The sequence below is a fragment of the Lagenorhynchus albirostris genome, chromosome 2 (assembly GCF_949774975.1).
Source record: "Lagenorhynchus albirostris chromosome 2, mLagAlb1.1, whole genome shotgun sequence".
In the NCBI taxonomy this organism is placed as follows: domain Eukaryota; kingdom Metazoa; phylum Chordata; class Mammalia; order Artiodactyla; family Delphinidae; genus Lagenorhynchus; species Lagenorhynchus albirostris.
This window is the reverse complement of record NC_083096.1, coordinates 90,750,290-90,773,055: the sequence shown is the minus strand read 5'-3', so window position 1 is coordinate 90,773,055 and position 22,766 is coordinate 90,750,290. Positions and strand designations below refer to the sequence as shown.

General features: G+C 36.7%; 1 protein-coding gene across 6 annotated transcripts in view; it reads right to left on the bottom strand.

Moving 5' to 3' along the window:
* WDR47 (WD repeat domain 47) overlaps positions 1 to 22,766 on the bottom strand; it is a 57,077-nt gene that overhangs the window by 32,478 nt on the left and 1,833 nt on the right. For 3 of the 6 annotated variants that reach the window (XM_060139456.1, XM_060139454.1, XM_060139458.1), the window contains exons 2-4: positions 7,425 to 7,591; positions 4,484 to 4,567; positions 537 to 621 (exon numbers count right to left, since the gene is read on the bottom strand). In XM_060139456.1, coding sequence (XP_059995439.1) covers positions 537 to 621; positions 4,484 to 4,567; positions 7,425 to 7,582 — 327 coding nt within the window. In that variant the 5' untranslated portion in view covers positions 7,583 to 7,591. Of the gene's footprint in view, positions 1 to 536; positions 622 to 4,483; positions 4,568 to 7,424; positions 7,592 to 8,412; positions 8,501 to 8,654; positions 8,670 to 22,766 lie in introns of those variants that run through there. The other 3 variants (XM_060139455.1, XM_060139457.1, XM_060139459.1) reach the window with 3 other exon arrangements.

Genomic DNA, 22,766 nt, shown 5'->3' with positions numbered 1-22,766 from the left:
ACTAAAAAAACACCTTTGGGGAATTCCCTGGCTGTCCAGTGGTTAGGGCTCTGTGCTTTCACTGCTGAGGGCCCAGGTTCAATCCCCGGTCAGGGAACTAAGATTCTACAAGCTGCACTGCACAGCCAAAAAAAAAAAAAAAAAAAAAAGAGTTAAAAAACACACCTCTGGATCAAAGAGAGTACTGAAAAGACAGAAAGTGGAAGTAAACATAATCCACTTCTGGGATAAGAAAAGAAGCAATGATGTAGAGTCATCAAGTCAAACATCTTTTGCTATCTATATCACCTTAAACAAGAGGGGAGCACACACTCTCCAACCAGACAGCCACTCATTTATCATCTTTGCCTAAATCACACAACAAATTCAGAAGCACTACAGACTGAAAGTACTACATCTGCAAAAGAGCAGATCTTGCCCCACACCCGCTCATAAAAACTTTGAAAACTCATGATACTAATCTTTTGCTTTAGTGAATAGAATACTTATGACTGAAACAAGACTGTGGAGCAAACCTTTAGGAATAAAAATCTTACATGCTGGGGCTCATCTTCTGCTGACATTGCGTTGTTAACACATAAAGCTTCTAAAAACTTCTGCTTCAGGATAATATAACGAAACCTGTGAAAAATAAAATATGAAACATTAAAATGATTAAAATCTGAATTATAGCAATGTCAAAGACAAGAAATGAGACTCAAGTTCCTAAAGCAAAACAGGCCAAGTTTTTCTTATAGGACTAATTATTTCTTTAAAAAAAGACTTTAAAAAATTAATTTTCCAATGTCTCATAAATCAAATGTACTTATAAGTTACTGTAAGTACCTTTGCTATCAGAAAATTCTTTAATTATTTTACAAAGCTGATCACACTGAAGCCATAATTAAAATAATTTCAGTAGCAAGTAATCACAATTTAATACTCAAAGGAAGGATTTCTATTTGCAGTATTAATTCTAAGCAATCAAGTTTTCATGGAAGATGTCAAATGTCACCTAATATGAAATCAAAATTCTTTATATTACAAATATTTTATTTCCCAAAATATGTCCTCTTTTCTTTTCAAACATGAGAAAGGTCTAATAAAAATAGAGCTGAAAGGATAGGAAGGAATGAACAACATTGCTAAAAAACCGTAAGATAACTGTAGACTTAAAACCTTTTAAAAGGGATTTTTCAGAGAGGGGAAGGGAGTGTCTACGTGACTTCTCTATGAATCAAAACATGTTGAATGCCTTAAGCACTTTAAAGAAAAGTGTTTCTAAGGGCTGAAAGAAAATGATAATGAACTTCACAGTCATTCTTTCAACCACTGTTGTAACAGCAAATATGTGTCCAATAAAACAAAATCCCTGCCTTCAGGAAGAGGGTCATCTAATGGAAGCAACCCAAGTACCCATCAACAGATGATTGGAGTAAGTAGCTGTGGTGCATTGCGTGCATGTGTACACACATACACACACAATGAACTATTACTCAGCCATAAAAAAGAACAAAATAATGCAATTTGCAGCAACATGGATGGACTTAGAGATTGTCATACTGAGTGAAGTAAGTCAGACAGAAAAGGACAAATATCATATGATATCGCTTATATGTGGAATCTAAAAAGTGGTACAAATGAACTTATTTACAAAATAGAAATAGAGTTACAGATGTGGAAAACAAACTTATGGTTAATGGGGGGAAGGGGAGGAGGGATAAATTGGGAGATTGGGATTGACATATACACACTACTCTATATGAAATAAATAACTAATAAAGACCTACTGTATAGCACAGGAAACTCTGCTCAATACTCTGTGATGACCTACATGGGAAAAGAATCTAAAAAAGAGTGGATATATGTATAACTGAATCACTTTGCTGTACACCTGAAACTAACACAACATTGTAAATCAACTATACTTCAATAAAAAATTTTTTAAAAGTCACACAAGGAAGCAGAAAAAGAACGAAATATTGCCATCTGCAAAAACATGGATGAACCTAGAGAATATTGTGCTTACTGAAATAAGTCAGACAAAGAAAGACAAATACTATATGATAACACATGTAGAATCTAAAAAATAATACAAATGAACATATATACAAAACCGAAACAGACTCACAGACACAGAAAACAAACTTGTGGTTACCAAAATGGGGGTGGGGGGTGGGGAGGGATAAGTTAGGGGTATGAGATTAACAAAGGCAAACTACTATACATAAAATAGGTAAGCAACAAAGATTAACTATATAGCACAGAGAATTATACCCAATATCTTGTAATAACCTATAATGGAATATAATCTGCAAAAATACTGAAACACCATGCTGTGTACCTGAAACTAACACAATATTATAAATCAACTATACTTCAATTTTTTTAAAAAAAGAAGAGGGTCATCTAATAAATTGCATGAAATATGTATAAGATTCAGCAAGATTTCAAAGGAGTATGAAACAGGTCTACCAGAAATAGTGAGGGTCTTACAAGAAATGACTCTTGGAAGATGATCAAGAATGTGCTATGTAAAGGCAGGAGATGATGTAAGAAACAGTATCCCAGATAAATGAAGAATGTATAAAAGCAAAGAAGGGGCGCTTCCCTGGTGGTGCAGTGGTTGAGAGTCCGCCTGCCGATGCAGGGGACATGGGTTCATGCCCCAGTCCGGGAAGATCCCACATGCCACGGAGCGGCTGGGCCCGTGAGCCATGGCTGCTGAGCCTGCACGTCCGGAGCCTGTTCTCCGCAACAGGAGAGGCCCGTGAACCACAAAAAAAAAAAAAAAAAAAAAAAAAGGCAAAGAGGTATCAAATAGCATGGTTTATGGAGAATCAGAAACTAATATGAGGTTCCACTTCTGATAATGGTGGAGTAACTTGTACCTGGCTAACCTTTCTGCAAATAACTATTAAACCCTAAATTAAATACAAAAAATATTTGAAAGCACTGAAGAAAAAAAAAAAAGCTGGCATAACTAGAGGGAAGTCAATCCTTGAAAAAGGGAACTTTAGGGGGTGAGACTGAAGGGTATAAGGCCTTCCAGCTGAGAGCACTCCCCAGTCCACACAGTGTGAGCTAGAACTCAGGCAGAAAGCTGCAGTTTTACAGGCTTTGGAGAAGTCAGGCTTTTGAGAAGTTCGGCTGCCAGAACAGCTGAAAAGTGGTGGGCAGGTTTCATTTTTTTCGAAAACAAGAGGAAACCACAATGAAAAATACACCAAAATCTACTGTATAAACTGTGCCTAAATCCTTGGTCATTCCTAAAACTGAAGATGCAAGGGAGACTCCAAAGAGCCCAGGGAAAGCAACAGATTGAAGGCTAAATAACTGAGCAGAGATTTCATCTGGTGTCCACTAGGTGAGGGACAGAGTTTGCATTCTGAAGTACAACAAAGTAAACTCCCTGCATGAATAAAAATCAATACCTTCCAAAGGAAGATAACAGAAATCCAGAGTTTCAACAATGAATCCCAATGTGCAAAATACATTAAAAAATGACTAGACGTGAAAAAAAGTGACTCATAGTTAAGAGAAAATGCAATCAATAGAAACTGAGCCTGATATAACCTAAAAGTTGGAATTAGCAAATAAGGACTATTGGTGAACAAGCAGTTACTAAAAATATGTTCAAGGGCTTTTGGGGAAGTACAGTCACAATGAACAAACAGATAGGAATATCTCAGAGAAAAATTATAAATAAAAGTAAATTCTGCAACCAAAAAGTACAATATCTGAAATGAAAAATTCATTGTTTATGAGCAGATTGCTAATAACTCAAGAAAGTGTCAATAAATATTGAAGGTAAATCAAAAGAAATAATCCAGATTGAAGAATACACAGAAAAAATGTTTTTTTTAAAAAAGGAACAAAGCCTCAAAACTGTGGAACAATATCAATCTGTCTAATATTGTATACTTAGAAGGAGAAAAAGGGGCAGAAAAAATTTTTGAAGATATAACTGCCAAAAACTTCCCAAACTTGATGAAAGACATAAACTTATAGATCCAAAAAGCTCAGCAAACCCCAAGCAGGAAAAAATACAAATAAATCACACTTAGGCACATCAAAATCAAACTGCTGAAAACTAATGACAAGGAGAAAATCTTGAAGGCAGCCAGTAGAAGAAGAAAAAATAGAAAGAAAGAAACATTACATACAAGAGAATTAAGGATAACTGTTTGTCAGAAATAATGGAGGCCAGGAAACAATGGAATGACATCTTTAAATTCTTTGTACTATCATGATGAAACAACTGCTTCAGACATGGCCCTTGTGATGTTTTATATATAGACACTGTTGACTAAGGGGTTTATATATCAGATGTTCAACTAATTGAAGTACCTGCAAGCTGTCCTCTAGTTCTCCAACTCAATGGGATTGAGTGTACTATTTTCTAGGAAAGCTAAAAGTCTTATTTTTAAATTTTTGTTTATTGTTTTGTTTTGCTCAACTTCTACCAATGATAAGATACTAAAAAATACAGATGAAATCTTACCTTTTTTTGTCAAATTTTTCCATACATTCTAGAGGCTGAATGAACTGAAGAACTTCATCCCATTGACCATCAAGGATTAGCTGCCTATATAAAGAAAAATCCACACATGCTATCAAATTTGTGTTATACTAATTAAAAGCAGAAGAGATGACAAGATAGCATTAGAACTTCACAAAGCAGGTAATGAGAATAACATTTTACTTGGTTTCTCAACCACTATAATAAACTTCCTCACAACTTATGTGTAACAACATATGCTATATGAGAAGAATTTGTGAATCTGCACCCACTCCTCATTCTAAAATTTTTTTTTACCTATGTAAAAACATTGAACTAAGTCTAAAAGTTTCTTTATTTCCCCACTAATCTTATAGTTTAAAGTTATTCTGTATTACTTAGGGGCCAGTGTGTTGGTATGTTCCAGTCTCACTAAGTCATTGGTTCTCAACTGGGTGCAGTTTTGCCCCCTGGAGAAATCTGGCACTGTCTGGGGACACTTTTGGTTGTCACAACTAGGGTGCGACTGGCATCTTCAGGGTATAGGTCAGAAGTGCTGCTAAACACCCTACAATGCACAGGAAAACCCCCACACTCACACAACAAAGAACCATCTGGCCCAAAATGTTAACAGTACTGAGGTTGAAAACCCTGCTCTAAACTGTGAATTCAACATCTTTGAGGCATTTAACACTAGAGTTTATATTCTGAGAATGAAAATAGTAATGAATAATATCATATTTCATCCTACTTAAGTAGTCTACAGGAACTTCTAAAAGTTATAAGGCATTCAGATTACTGTTCTTTTATAAAAGTAATTTCCCTATTTATGCTTTTTTAGAACAGAAAATTTAAAAATAGGCAGGAAGTTTTCCAGAGTGGAGCCAGGGAGGGTGGGCGTTTAGGTTGCGCCGACCCCTCAGCCCCCCTCCAGGAGACATTTCGAATCCAGGACATGTCGGGATTGAGGAGATACGAGGTAGCGCTGGAGGCTGAGGAGATCTACTGGGGCTGTTTCTACTTTTTCCCCTGGCTGCGCACGTGGTGGAGGGAGCGGAGCTCTGCGCACCCTCGGGAGCAGAAGCTGGAGCCTCTGCGGGGCCTGATGAGCTGTCTGTCAAGCAGACTGGGCACTGCTCCCCAGCGCTCCAGTCGCAGCCTCCCCCGCCGCACCCCCGCTGCCACTGCCCAGCCAGCCGGTGCATTAAAGATTTAAACCGAAAAAAAAAAAAAATAGGCAGGGAAGATCTACAAAGGATTGCCAACTTTTGATTCGACAAAGAATGAATATTAATAAAAAGCAATCACAATATGTATCATAATCATTTTATAAAGGGACATTTTATTTTATTTTGTTTTTTAAAGGTTTTTTTTAAATTTATTTTATTTATTTATTTATTTTTGGCTGCATTGTGTCTTTGTTGCTATGCACAGGCTTTCTCTAGTTACGGTGTTGCGGTGCACGAGCTTCTCATTGAGGTGGCTTCTCTTGTTGCAGAGCACGGGCTCTAAGCGCACAGGCTTCAGGAGTTGTGGCTCACGGGCTCTGGAGCGCGGGCTCAGTAGTTGTGGCGCACGGGCTTAGTTGCTGCGCGGCATGTGGGATCTTCCCAGACCAGGGCTGGAACCCGTGTCCCCTGCATTGGCAGGCGGATTCTTAACCACTGCACCACCAGGGAAGCCCTAAAGGGACATTTTAATATTTCAAAAGTAAGAAGGACACAATTTCAAAGGCCGGCAGCCCTTTAAGATGAATACATTTAGTTTAATGAAAAACTTACTATCCTGTAATTTCACCTAAGACCAGTAAAACTTCATAACAAACCATCAGGTTTCTGCATGGGGATATCTGAGAGCCACTGCTAAATTCCAGAAGTAGCAATGACAGAGCCCAAAGAATACTGCCTTAGTACTGGTTCCTGACTATATCGTTGACTAAGCTCCCTGGGGCTGAATGTCATTCATAATGTCAAATACAGGGAAGTGCAATGAGTTTAAATAAACTCTCCTAATAATAAAGCTTTTTAAAAAGCTCCTTCTTCATGAGTTAGAAACATTTCATTTCTTAAGGCTTTCCTAGCCACAAAATGCTACATATCCAAGAATCTGTACTTCTTATCAAGGACATTTGGTATCACATAAGCACAGAATACATTTCTGCCTGGAAATTTGGGTTTTTCTTTTTCAATCCAATTCAAGGAAGGATATATTTAGCTTTCCATTTTGGCAAACATGTTGACTCCCTTTTGCTCTGTAATTCCACTTCCAAGAATCTTGTTTTAAGGAAATAATTCAAGATACAGAAATAGTCACATGTATGAAAGATGCTCAGTAGAGCATGTATTTAAGAAAAATTGCAATTTAATTGTCTAAAAATAGGGGAATCATTAGGAAATTAAGTAAATCGAAAATTTTCAAAGCATAAATTTGTAATCACATAGAGAATTCTTATAATGTTAATGGATAAAGCAGGATACAAAATTCTAAATGCAACAGAATTGTTTCTTTTTTTCAATATGCACAGAAAATTATCAGTAGTATGTGTGGATGGTAGGCTGATTTTTCTTCTTTATTTTTCTATATTTTCTACAAAGAATATTTTATATAACAAGTATGTTTTACTTCTATAGCATAAAAAACGTATTTCAGAAATATTTTTCAAACTTTACAGAGTCTCTGATTTCTTAATCAAATATTTTTTATGATGATGCCACAAACACAATAGAGTTGTGACTCTTTTTAATGAATCTCTGGATCTTACTCCTGAAAACATTCTACAGAAAACTTTGTTTTGTAAACGTTCTTTATAAAAATAAACATTTAAAAAACTATACTTTGTCTTTTCATAATTACAAAGGTCTATCCATACTGTACCTATTATCTTATTAATACTTAACATTTCTTGGAATGAGCTACAAACCTCACAGTGCTAATGAAATCATACCTCAGGAAAAGCATATCATCTGAAAATAGGCCATTTATGACTCCACTTTCCTTCTCAAGGGCCAACATACTAATGTGAAGCTTCTTTGAATTCAAGAAGTCTAAAATTAGCTTAATGATTTCAACCTCTTTTACATTCACTGTTTCTTCAGCCGTCATGTTGATAACCTAAATATTAAACAGAACAAAAACAAAAATTAGTTCTATTATTTCTAAGCATTATTAACTATCTGAAAACTACACATAACAAGTTTCTTGGAAGTATTTAATACAGTTATTCTAAGTGAAACTAATGTAATATTTGTCAAAACCAAGTCATTCTTTAAGGTGTGATATAGGAATGGCTATGATTTTAAGTCCTTATCTTTGAGAGATACACAATGGAATTACAGATTGATATGAAGTTTGTGATTTGCTTCAAAATAATACAAGCAGCAGCATATGGGAGGAAGTAAAGATAAAACAATAATCACAACCATTAAAGTAGGATAATGGGTAATTGGAGGTTCATTATATTTGCTATGGTCTAAATGTTGGTGTCCTCCCAAAATTCATATGTTGAAATCCTAACCCCTAAAGTGATGGTATTAGGAGATGGGGGGGCTTTGGGAGGTGATTAGGTAATGAGGGCAGAGCCCTCACGATTGGGATTAGTGCCCTTATAAAAGAGACCACAGGGACTTCCCTAGCAGTCCAGTGGTTAAGACGCTGTGCTTCCACTGCAGGGGGCACAGGTTCGATCCCTGGGTCGGGCAACTAAGATCCCACATGCTGCGCGGCTTGGCCAAATAAAAAAAATTTTTTTAATAATAATCATACGCTGCGATCTATTGAAAGTCAGCCCTCGACACAAGGGTTTGTCGCTCCCACCGCCGCCACGGTGGCGGCGGCGGGGCCCGGGAAAGCTCGGCGTCCGTTTCTTCCTTCCTCCCTCCCTCGCTCTCCGGACTCCCCCACCCAGCACCCCGCGGGCGGCGCCCTCGGCCCACCCTCGGCGGCTGCCCACCGTCTGCGCGATGGGAGCGGCGGCAGGTCTCGGCGCGCATGTTCCCGGACCGGCCCGCGCTGGTCTGTCGGGGGAGGCGCCCGTCCCGCCGAAGGAAAAGGGGGGCCAGAGGTCAGGGGGCGCCCCTGGCGGCGCCCCCCGGCCTCGGCGCGCCGCGCCTCCTCCCCACCCCGCCGTGGGCCTCGCCCACGGGTTGGACGGGGAAAGGGGGAGGCGGGTGCTGACCGAGAGGCGGGGGACGTCGCAGGGCGGCCCCGTGGGCCCTTTTCCCGGGGGGCCGTGGGGCCGGAGGGGCGGCGGCACGCGCTTGCCGCCGAACGCATCCGTGTCTGGGTCCTCCGCCACCCTCGGCGCACGGGGTGGGCCGGGGTTCCCGGCCGCTCGCGGCCCTTGCGCTCTTCCTAAAAAAATCATCATCATCATCATCATCATCATCATCATCATCATAAAAAATAAAAGAGACCCCAGAAAGCTAGTTCGACTCTCTCCATGAGTATAAAATGTGAACTCAGCAGTCTGCAACCGGGAAGAGGGCTCTCACCAGAACGGAACTATGCTAGCACCCTTATCTCAGACTTCCAGCATCTATTGCAGAACTGTGAGCAATAAATTAATGCTATAAATAAACCACCTAGTCTATGGTATTCTGTTATAGCATCCCAAATGAACTAAGACAATATTATTCTGTCTACTCCTACATACGTTTAAAATTTGCCATAATAAAGAATATTTTAAAAAATCACTAATAACCAAACCATGTTTAGCTATGCCCTACACACTAATTCAATAAGCACTTACTGTCTTTTCTCTGTGATAGACACTGTCCTGTATAGTCAGGACACATTGGCTCTGTCCTTAAGAAACTTATAGAGTGTAGCAGCAACAAGTAAAATGTTGTACCCTATACTTTGGAACCAAACAAAACAAGGTTGGTTAAAATGTGCAACTTTAAGTCATATTGGTACTACCAACCTAAACATCAGTGATATTTCAGCTCTCTCAAATCCCTTCTCTCACTTGTAAGTCTGCAGTGATACAATTGAGCACACAGGTTAATTCATCAAGAATTAGAACTAGGAGGAATTCTGAAGATCATCAGATTAACACTCTCATTTTAAAGATGAGGCCACACAAGTTAAATGGCCTAAGTTGCTGCAGTTTTCAAATGTTCACGCTCAGAGCAGTACAAAAGACTACTAAGCTAAGCGGACTAGCTGCAAACAGACCTCATCAGATGAAACAGACTGTAAACGTATCTTTCTCACAGGACCAATTATCTTCTCACAGGACCTATCTTCAATCAAATTCACAGAAACATAAACATATGCATGTATGCACATGGGTTTATTTTTTGTCTACTATTTTGACAATTTATTTCTTCATAATGAGAAGTACAAACATCTAGCAGACTAGAATGTTCATCAGATGAATACATTTTCTCTCTTAGGTGGAGAAGGTGATAGGGTAAACAAGGGACAGAGCATGGAAAAATAATTATGATTCAAATACTTAATGACATCAGACTAAGCTAATCTCATACATCCATCTCCACAATAAGGACATGCCTACCTCAGGAAACAGACAACTCACAAATCTCTCTCCTCCAACAGGCCAGCCACCCAATTCCTCATGCTTTGGGTTTCCCTTTGCTATCTTCTGAGCTGACCACCCTTTTGTTCATAGACTTTGTCCAAAAGACTCTGTACAATAAAGTTAATGATATTTCCATTCAATAAATTCTGATCATATTTCAGAACTGTGTCTCTGAGATTAGCAATTTTAGCATTCCCCAAATCTTCAGATAATTCTTACTAGAAAAGAATGGCTTTTGCTAATTTAACTCTCAGAAAAATAATTGTAAACTCCCCTCGAATCTTAGAGGGCACTTCACTTAAATCACCATATACCAATCACACAACTTAATACAGAATTGAGACTATAATTTTCTAATGTTCAATACATCCAATGATATTAAACATTTTATAGGCCTCATTCAACATTCAGTCTAATACTAAGTAACTCTGGAGTCACTACGAATCTATGGCAATAGTCCCACAAGTTTCATGCTGCCATCATTTCTGATTAATAAAACCTAAGAGAAAAAGAAGTAGTATATTCTTACAGATACATATTTTACACTGACTTTATATCTAGAATTTGAATAGATACAAAAAATAGATCTTAATTACCCTAGAATTATTCAGGGTTTTAAAAAATTCATTTAAAAAATAAAAAATAATTCATTTAAAAAGATAAGTTTTAATTCTATACTGTAGAATTCCCAGTAGAAAAGTATGATATTTTAATCACCCAACCCAGAATTTTAACTCTTATAAACTTTACTGTTGCTGGATACAACATAAAACATAGACACGTAACATAATGACTATATCTTAGAATTATTCTTTTGTAACCCACCCTGTGTTACTGAAACATTTGTAGAGGCTCCCGAAATCCTAACTATATAATTTAGAAATTAGATATGTATATATTTTTAAACATAACATAAAAGCATGATTCATTCTTTAATTTCCTTAAACTGCTAATCACTACAAAGCTAGAATTTTTTGCTAATTCAGAGGAGTAGAATTCAATAATAAATGCCTCTTCCCCTCCCCTCAAGGGGACTACAAATCCAAAGTAAGATTTAACTAGCTTAGGAACCACTAAAATGATTTTTTAATCAGATGTACAGTATGTAATAGGTGTTATAAATTAACACTTATTAACTTAAGAAGCAAAAACATCAATGAAGAAATGTCTCTTAAAAAGTACAGAGTAGGGCTTCCCTGGTGGTGCAGTGGTTGAGAGTCCGCCTGCCGATGCAGGGGACATGGGTTCGTGCCCCGGTCCGGGAAGATCCCACATGCCGCGGAGCGGCTGGGCCCGTGAGCCATGGCCGCTGAGCCTGCGCGTCCGGAACCTGTGCTCTGCAACGGAAGAGGCCACAACAGTGAGAGGCCCACATACCACAAAAAAAAAAAAAAAAAAGTACAGAGTAGATGCTTTTGTTTGCAACTGTTCTAACAGCTATTCAAGGGAATTCCCTGGCGGTCCAGTGGTTAGGACACTGTGCTTTCACGCCGAAGGCATGGGTTAGATCCCTGGTCAGGGAACTAAGATCCCACAAGCCACGTGATGCAGCCAAAAAAAAAAAAAGAAGCCATTCAAAAGGATAAAGCTCTGGCCCTTTAATCTGACTATTTAGCCAAAGTCAGCCTTGATAACATCTTAGGTAGACCTGCCAGCCCATGGTACATGTGAACAATTACTCATCACGCACAATTTATATAGGACCAACAATAAAGTGTATTCCACTGAAAACAGAAAACAAAATGGGGGAGGAGGAATCAGAGTGTTTCAGTATTTCCGTATTAAATGATAGATTTACTGTAAAAAAAAAATCACAGAAACATGAATGCTATGAATTTTCCTTTAAGAAATAAATGTTTACTTATATTCAATATCTGGACTAAGTGAGGTAAGGAAACAAGAGTTTTCTTTAAAAATAAATATATCTGGAAACCAGCTGGAAAGTGGTTAGTATTTTAGTACTAATATACAATTAACACCTACAGAAACTAAATTCCAGATGGTGTCTCTATATGGACTCCTGCTGATTACTGTCTTAGTGAATCAAGATTAGAAGAATGTATTAGAGGGCAAGAAATAAAATTATTTTTAGAAATCTAAGATTAAAGGTAAAATGTTAACAACAGATAAGAAAAAAAAGAATGGTAATAGAAATATATTGACTTCTATGTATATTTCCATACATAGATACGGAAAAAGTTTCATGAAAAATATATCAGTGGTAGCTTTCTAGCCAAATATAAATAGATATTTAAATGTTCCTTTGCAATGAGGTTCTTCTTCTACTTACTTACAATACAGATTAGAAAGGAAGAAAAATGCACAAGGCTAAGAATGATTCAGAAGCATAAGGCTGAGAATGATTCAGAAGCATAAGATTAAGGGAATTAAGGCACAGCCACTAAATATTTTATAATCAAGAAAAAAGTGCATAAAAAGGCTCCATTAATCCCCATCTCCATCCTAAACAATAAACACCATTTTCTTTAACCTTCCAAGAATTACAGAGTGCCTAACGCTGAACAATAGTCCTTTACCATTCCAGTTTACAGGCAAAAATGCAGATAAGGAAATGAAGTACTATGAAGCTTTTTCATAAAATATCAAACTGCAACATAAGTCTATGGTACTTTTTCCTTAAAAAAAGAAAGAAAAAAAGAGTGAGAAAAAACTTGCTAGCTATCTCTTTAATAAAATAGCATTCCAAAAACTTATGTTGCTGCCAGATCATTTAATTGTAAATGTCTGGTCCTTCAGGAATATAAATGTGACACTGCAAGTCACAATTTCTATGGGCCTCAATTTCTTCATACATAAAATAAGAGGGTTAGTTTGGCTAATTTCTATGATTTCCCTTCAACTTTTATAATTTGTTTTAACTCACATTTCAGTAACAGGAAGTATATATTCTTAGGGGGAAATAGCAAGTCTGGAATAATCAGAAGTCTCTTATCCTTAGGTCAGTTTAATAAGAAGAAAGAAAATAGACATGTTTTAGATCATTTAAGTAAACAAACAAAAGAAAAGCCCTTCTAACTGCAAGGCTCTGTCACGTCTGCTAATCGGCTAACATGGATGCAGTGTGTGTCCCTTCTTACTGTTGACAGCTGTTCTCTATTCATCAATTATTTTAATTTACCTTCTGGAACTGTGAATGATTTTTGGTGTGAAGAACAAATTACGTTTAAAGCAGGTGCAGCTTTATATAGCTATAAAAAGAAAAGAATCAATTAACATAAACAATATGTTGTGTATATGCATAAAATATCTCTGGAAAAAGACACAAGAAATTGATAAAAATGGCTGCCTCCAAGAGGGAAAACTGGATAATAAAGAATAGAAATGGAAGATTTTTCACTACATACCCTTTTGTACCTTGTCAATTTTGTACCATGCACAATTATTACCTATTCCAAAAAATTGAAATATTAAACATGAAACATAAATAATGAATTTCCAATTGCAAAAAACTGGAAAGAACTAGAAATATAATGAATATAATGTATTCACTGTGTATATAATGAAGCAATAACATTTCAGTGTGATTTGTATTTCTTTTATAACCTGAGACCTCTTCTCAGATCAGATTCAAATATTATTTCAATCTTTCTTTATGAGATTAAAGTATTTGAATTATTTGCATATTCGAACCCACAAGTATTTAAAAAACATACTTAATTACTAAAGTACTAAAAATGTACAAGATAAGCAGACACAGGCTGTATAATTGAGTCACATAAAAACCAGAAAAGGTGGACTTCCCTGGTGGCGCAGTGGTTAAGAATCCGCCTGCCAATCCAGGGGGAACAAACGGGTTCGAGCCCCGGTCCGGGAAGATCCCACATGCCGCGGAGCAAGTAAGCCCATGCGCCACAACTACTGAGCTTGCCTGCCTAGAGCCTGTGCTCCGCAACGAGAGAAGCCACCACAATGAGAAGCCTGTGCACCACAACGAAGAGTAGCCCCTGCTCGTGGCAACTAGACAAAGCCCGCACGCAGCAAAAAGACCCAAAACAGCCAAAAATAAAAATAAATAAATTTATTTTTTAAAAAAACAGAAAAGATAAATTTAAAAATTGCTAAATTTGGCACTAAAAATGTAAAATGTAAATCTTCCATTTAACAGAAGTTGCCATAAAGTTAAAAGACAAGGGACAAACAAGGACCAAATACAATACATATAAACAGCTAAGTGATTATCATCTAGAACATAAAAATAGCATCTTCAAATCAATATCTCCCCCAAAATTCCAGTTGAACAATAAGCAAAAAATCCAGACAATTCACAGAATTACAAATAACCAAAGAATTTATGAGAAGACGTTCAACTTCACTAGTAATATTAAAGATACCATTTATGGAAAAATTTAAAAGACCTGATAATATATAGTGTTGGCAAGAGTGTAAATGACCTGATAATATATAGTTGGCAAGAGTGTAAAGACCTGATAATATATAGTGTTGGTAAGAGAATATAAATTGGGACTTTTTTTTTTTTTTTTTTTTTTTGCCTGTGTTGGGTCTTTGTTGCTGCACACAGGGTTTCTCTAGTTGCGGCGAGCGGGCTACTCTTCATTGTGGTGAAGGCTTCTCATTGTGGTGGCTTCTCTTATTGCAGAGCACAGGCTCTAGAGCACAGGCTCAGTAGTTGTGGCACACGGGCTTAGTTGCTTGGCGGCATGTGGGATCTTCCCAGACCAGGGATTAAACCCATGTCCCCTGCACTGGCAGGCAGATTCTTAACCACTGTGCCAACAGCGAAGTTCTGGGACAGACGTTTTGAAAAAGAATTTGACAGCATGAAATTTTCATCTATGAAAATTTTAAATGTATATACTCTTTGACTCGCTGATTCCAATTCTATTTCTAGGAACCTATTCTGCAAAAATACTTGCAAATATATATAAAGATACATATATAAAGATGTTCCTTAAGATTTGCTCGTAATAGAGAAAAACTAGAAACAAACTGAGCTCTCGATAGGAGAATTGTTAAATTATGGTAAATTCACACTATAGAATACTAATGCAGTGATGTAGATCTACTGTACCTTAACAATAAAAAGGCACATCACAGAACAATACAGCTATCAATAAATATTTGTTGAATGGATGAATATAAATAGGCCAATTTATCTTTTTTAAAAGGGAGGGCATAATATCTCTGTGTCTAAATAAATGACAAAGAGAGGACTGGAGGGATACTTATCAAACTGTTCAGAGTGGTTACCTCTGAAGAGAGGAATGAGATTGGATAGAGGGTGGGGAACTAGGAAGGGAAAGGGGTTGAAGGGAGTTTTTTTACTCTTTATCGTTTGTATTATCTGAATGGTTTACAACCAATATATATTCATGCATTACTTGTACATTTATACATACATTTCTTATATAAATAAAATTTTTAATTTTACACAGAAAAAACTGTGAAAATGAAAAAAAATTATAGAATTAGATCTCAAAAGTTCTCTTCTATATCAAGGTACCAGGTAGAACAGAATCCCAAAGATAGGATCAACTGCTACATTTACAATGCAAAAACTATTGAGTACAAAAACTATTCTAGGATCTTTACTTATATTGTTTAATTGATCTTTATAACAATCTTACAAGATTGGCAATTTCATCCCCATTTTACAGATGAAGATACTAAGCTTTGTAAGGTTAAAAAATTAGCCCAGTATTTATATTAAGGCTGAACATCTCACTAGCAGCTGAATACTTCTTTCAGAAGTGTGTCAGGACATAAATCCTGATATCAACATCCCTGTCAACACCATCCAGGAAATCTCTTAAAAGTACCTGAGGGAACCTATTTAATTGTGTAACAAAACAAAGAGGCAAAGAGGAGGAAAAAATATATATATTTAGATTAACTTTTAGATCAATTTTTCATTAGTTCCTTAAACATCTGGGCTGCCTTATCTTGATAGTCAGGCAAGAAATTGCCTCCTCCTCCCCAATTCATATCCTAAGCTTTGTAACAATAAAAATTAGAATTTCTGACTGTGAAAGAGTAAAAGAAATAAGAGACATAGAGGAGAGGCAAAGAGAGACAGAGAGATAGAAATAGGAAGGGACGGAAGGAAGGAAGAAAATACGGCAGACAAAGGTTAAAACCCTAGAACAAGACTGGAACCATAAGTTGACCAGATTCTAAAGCTCTTCCTACTGTATCACACTGATTCCCAAGAAAGGGAAGGGCATCAATACTTTACAAAAGCAAGGAAAAACATAAAATGGATAGAGTCATCTAAATATGCCAAAATGAAAAACCTTCATTTTACTGAAATAATATATAAAAATTATTCCAACAGAGGTCCATAGTTCTATGATTCTTCAAATTATTTTTCTATTAAACAATGTTAATAGGGTGAGTAAACAAGCTAGAAGTCTACATTAATAACAATCTAACCAGACTTTTTTTTTTTTTTTTTTTTTTTTTTGCGGTACGCGGGCCTCTCACTGTTGTGGCCTCTGCCATTGCGGAGCACAGGCTCCGGACGCGCAGGCTCAGCGGCCATGGCTCACGGGCCCAGCCGCTCCGCGGCACGTGGGATCTTCCCGGACCGGGGCACGAACCCGTGTCCCCTGCATCGGCAGGAGGATTCTCAACCACTGCGCCACCAGGGAAGCCCTATTTTTTATTTTAAAAGATCTCTCCAGGTCTAATAAAATATACTTCCTAACCCTACTTGATAAACCACACTTAATTTTTTTTTTTAAGATAAAGGATGTTCGTTTATTTATTTATTTATTGGCTGCGTTGGTTTTTCGTTGCTGCGCGTGGTCTTTCTCTAGTTGCAGCGAGCGGGGGCTACTCTTTGTTGTGGTGCACAGGCTTCTCATTGCAGTGGCTTCTCTGGTTGCGGAGCGCGGGCTTCAGCAGTTCTGGCGTGCAGGCTCAGTAGCTGTGGCGCACAGGCCCAGTTGCTTCATGGCATGTGGGATCCTCCCTGACCAGGGCTCGAACCCTTGTCCCCTGCATTGGCAGGTGGATTCTTAACCACTATGCCACCAGGGAAGTCCTAAAGGAGTTTTAAATAGCTTATTCCTTAAATTATCACAGCACCTTATCGTAAACATTCAAATGTTTATTAAGCAAAATTTCAACCTATAAAAACACATGTAAGTAAGAAATGTAGAATTGTTTTAAGATTAATATTTGTACCAAAAATTTTAAGTATAGACTCTAATCACAAATTAATGCTACATCAACTAAGATCAAAGTGAATATTCATATAAATTCATACAGTATTCTTTATTTGCTTGTTTGTGTGTTTTTACCTTATCTGTGGTAAAAGGTATGCTTTATCTAAGAACACAATTGAACCTTTCATTATATGATGAAATCTCTAGTATTGTTTTCTGTCACACCTAAAGCCAAGGTACCAAAAGAGTGCTTTGTAAAATAGATTAAAATTATCCTTTATGTTCTTTTTTTACTCCCACACTTTTTTGTTTTCAACGAGAAAAGCAGAACTTAAAGATATGTGAGTATGCTTCAAAACTGAACTATATAAAAAATGGTTTGTCAGTAAGTATAGGACTATATCTATTATATAGTGGTACATTCAGAAACATAAGAAAATATACTGAACCAAGAGTCACAAAAACTTCAAAGCTTACTAAAAATAACACAAATTATACAATATTAACTATAGAAAGAAGTACAACAGAGTATATACTAATTACCCATTAAAGTTTTCTATTCTTAACTTTTCTACTTCCTTCACATTTATAAACTTATCATAGAATTGAGTTGGAAGGTACCTCTGTCCACTCTCTTATTTAGTACAGAATATCTGAACACTTAACTCTGAGAGATGGTCTGCCAACCTCTACATAAATGCCTCCAATAACAGAAAATTTCTATACCTCCCAAGGCACCTATGGAAGACAGTCTCTAAGGCGGTCACCAATAAGACTACTAGTGTTTTTACATCCTTTTGTAGTCCCTGGCCCTTGAGTGTGGACTGGATTTACTGACTCACTTGTACCCAAGTGCAGAGTGGAAGTGTTGGGATGTCATTTCCAAGATTTATAAAGAGATGGTAACATCCATCCTGAGGGCACGCATGTGCCCTCTCTCAGACTGCTCACTCTGGGAAGCCAGCTGCCATGTCATGAAGCAACCTTGTGGAAAGGTCCAAGTAACAAAGAACTGAGGGAAGCCTTCAGTCAACAGCCTGTGAAGAGCGGAAGCTCTCAGTCCAACAAGGAACAGAGGTCCAGGTCACTGAGCTTGGAAGGAGATCATCCCCGAGTCAAGTTTTCAGGTGAGACCACAGCCCCTGTAAGAAACTTGACTGCAACCTCAAGAGAGACCTAAAATCAGAGGCTCCCAGCTGGGATGTTGGGACCCTCAGAAACAGTGAGATAAATATTTGCTATTTTAAGCCACTTAGTTTTGGGGTAATTTGTTACACAGCAATAGATAATACAGAATTCCTTCAATTTTTTCTCAAGTATAAAAAGGCATTTTGTTTTGTTTTCTAATATTGAATTAAAATCTACTTTCATCTAGGTATGTCTTTGGGTCAGCATAATAAAAATCTGTTACATTAAAAACTTTTACACATTTGAATCTGACAATCATCAGGTCTATTTCCCTACTTCCTTTAACCATTCTTCACATACCTTCCAGATCCCCTACAATTCTAGTCATTCTCCTCTGAACATTTGTTAATCTCTCTCTTTAAAGCATCTGAAATAGAACACAATACTCCAGGTATGGTCTGGTCAACAACTGTACACAGTGAAATTAACAATTCCCATTATGTGGGTACTATACAATTAACACACCTAGACACACCTAAAGTTGCTTTACACCATCTAGTTGTGAGATATTGTTTTTTGCACTTCCCAGAATTTCATTTCAAAAGCTTTTCCTGAAGTTGGAAAGAAGACCAACCCAATTCTGTTTCCAAGCTCTCAAAATAATGTAAACAACAAAACAGCAAAATTTACAAAAATTTGCAAACAACATATACAGTAAGGGGTTAATATCCAAATATACAAAGAACTCATACATCTCAACATCAAAAAGCAACCCGATTCCTGATTAAAAAATGGGTAAAGAATCTGAACAGACATTTTTCCAAAGATATACAGATGGCCAACGGGCACATGAAAAGATGTTCAACATCACTAATCATCAGGGAAATACAAATCAAAACCACAATGAGATATTACCTCACACATGTCAGAATGGCTATTATTGAAAAAGACAACAAATAACAAGTGCTGGTGAGGATGTGGAGAACATGGAACCCTCGTGGACTGTAGGTGAGAATGTAAATTGGTGCAGCCACTATGGAAAACAGTACAGAGATTCCTCAAAAAATTAAAAATAGAACTACCATAGGACCCAGTAATTCCACTCTTGGATATTTATCTGAAGAAAACGAAGACATTAATTAGAAAAGATATATGCACCCCTATGTTCACTGCAGCATTATTTACAAAAGCCAAAATATGGAAGCAACCGAAGTGCCCATCAGTATTTGAACTGAGAAAGAAGATGTGGTGTGTGTGTGTGTGTGTATACACACACACATACACATATGCACAATGGAATATTACTCAGCCATAAAAAAGAATGAAGTCTTGTCATGGATGGACCTTCAGGGTATTATGCTAAATGAAATAAGTCAGACAGAGAGAGGTAAATACTGTATGATTTCACTTACATGTGGACTCTAAAAAACATAAAACAGAAACAGTTATACATAGAGAACAAAAAGGTGGTTGCCAGAGGGGAAGGGTGTTGGGGGAGAAAAGAAATAGGTGAGGGAAATTAAGAGGTACAAATTTCCAGTTCTGAAACAAATGAGTCATGGGTATAAAATGTATAGTGTGGGGAATATAGTCAATAACTATGTAGTATCTTTGTAGGGTGACATATTGTAACTAGACTTATTATGGTGATCATTTTGAAATGTATAGAAATATCAAATCACTATGTTATATAATAGGAACTAACACAGTCTTCAATAATTATACTTCAATTATACTTCAAAAACAAACAAACAAACTCATAGAAAAAAGAGACCAGATTTGTGGTTACCAGAGGTAAGGAGCAGGGGAAGGGAGAACTGGATGAAGGCTGTCAAAAGGTACAAACTTCCAGTTATAAGATAAACAAGTACTAGGAATGTAATGCACTACATGATAAAAATAATTAACACTGCTGTATATTATACAGGAAAGTTGTTGAGAGTAAATCCTAAGAGTTCTCATCACAAGGGAAAGTATTTTTTTCTATTTTTTAAATTTTGTATCTATATGAGATGATGGATGTTTACTAAACTTGCTGTGATAATTATTTTGTAATGTACGTTAGTCAAATTATTATGCTGTACACCTTAAACTTATCCAGTGCTATATGTCAATGATATCTCAATAAAACTGGAAGAAAATAGATAAATAAATAAACAGGAAAAAATGTTAAACCAAAATGGACATTAAGGCACCAATTTTAGCTCAGTTCTATAAAGCTTTCGCAAAGATTTTATGTAAGTTCCATTTTCTTTTTCAATAGATCAACAAAAGTCACAAAACATGGCACTTAATCATAGAAACTCATTCATTTCACAGAATTCATTATTTAAATCAAATATATCAACTATAAATAATATAAAAATTTTATGTCCTTTTTCATGTAGTACTGTTTCTCTATAAAATAGAGTGTTGACTTGTGAAATGGGATCAACCTCCTAGTAGAGTGGCAAGCATGTGATTGGTGCAATATAAATTTATCCCCTTTAGAACTCATAAGGTAAGGGCATTGTCCTTAGGGTTGCTAATAACATGATATGGAAGAGCTACTGTGCTACAGATAACTATAAAAATTTACTCAGGAAAAAGTTTACCTTGTTTTTTTTTTAACCTTGTTTTTTTAAAAAATTTTAGGTGTAACTTTGAAACATTGGGAATCCTGATTAGATCAATTATGTTAAAGATGCCACATGGAGAGACTCCTACTTGTGGTAACATGTTTGAAGTAAGTATTCATTTAAAAATACTTGTGTCTATTATGTGCTGGCACGATGCTGCATCCCTGGGATACAATGATTGAGTTACTATGGTGAACAAGAAGATAAAACACAAAACAAAGGCTTCTAAGGGAGGGTGTGGTGTTTTGTAAGGTATCTTTTTACACAAACAGAAACAAACTCAAAATAAAAAGGAAGAAAAATCAGCTGAAATATGTAAGCTTTGGCTATTCAATGTAATGGTCTCAAAATTAAATGGCAAAAAAAAAAAAAGTATTCTCAGACATGGGTCAGCACTGGATTTATAACCTGAAGACCTGGATTAAAGTCTTCTGTATAAAAATAATATACATAAAATATAAAGTAAAGAGCATCATAAAAAATTACAAATAAAATGCTATGGAAGTTCTGAGGTATCTTGCTAAGAATGGGTCTGAAGGATTGTTAATATCCTAACATGCAGAGATGGGAAGGGAAAAGTAACATTATTGTGAAAAAGTAACTAACATTTATTGTGTATCCACTATGTCAGATCCTGTGCTAAATACTCCCATCCTTCATCTATATAACACTCACAACTCTCCAGTTTCATTTTACAGATGATTACACTAATACTCTGAGACGTCAGTTACTTGTCTAAGGTCATACTGCAAAAAGTGCAGAAGCAAGAATGGGACGACCGGGTCTAAAATCCTGTGACCTTTCCACTATAACATTCTAACATATACAGGGGTGAAAACAAAGAGAGGATAGTTAGGATTCAAGTAATCTTGAGGCTAATGTCAAAGTTTTAGAAAACGGAGTTCAACTTATTTCCTGTCCTATGTAGTGATTTGTCATTTATTAGCTGAGTAAGTCTAAGGCAATGCTTCTTAAACTGTTCTCCATAAGGACAGAAGAAACTGAACCCATCCCCACAGAGCCCATAAGCATAAAATTTCTTTGCAGTCCTTGAATTTTACCTAGAAATAAGTGTGAATATTACATTCTCCATATAGCTTCTGTTTAATATAAAAACACTATTTTTTATCAAACTCTTCAAGTGAAATTGATGACAACTCCATTAGTGTGTGCCATGTTCTGTGACAACAGATTTATCTCTTGTCACATTGCAGCTTATCACTAATACTCCTATTTGAAAAGCAAAGGTCGGGGGGATAAAGTAAGCTATTTCTTGGTTATTCAAGAACCAATGATGCACGCTGAAGATTATTTAACACCAAATGAAACTCAAGTAAGAGTTATTGGCCATAGCCTTATTTTCTAAAATATGAGAATACCCTACTGAAAGCAGGAAAGCAATCCTGACCCACATATAGGGAGGAAACACCCTTTTCTCCATGTCACCACAGTAATAAAGAACCTCTGCCACGGGGTAAAGACACATCTTAATAGTTTCCATGAGCCTTTTTAAGGCCACTGTAAGAAATAAGGTCCTGGACCTAGAAATACTAAATAGATCATGCAGAAAATTTTAATTAGCCATGTCAATGCTCCATTCTGTTAAAAGGTGAATCAACAGATGCCTTAAATTTTTTTCCAAAGTGCTTTCAAATACTTTACTTTGTTCAACTTCAGAGCTCATTCCGAGACTAATACAATAGCAAGTACTATCGTCTGGAAATTAAGTCACTAGTAGGGTAAGTACCTCTTCCAAGATTGCAATCAGTAGCAAAGGGAAACTTAAATCCTAGAAATCTGATTTCCAGCTTACTGAGCTACTGAGGAAAACTGCATCTTTTCATACTTAT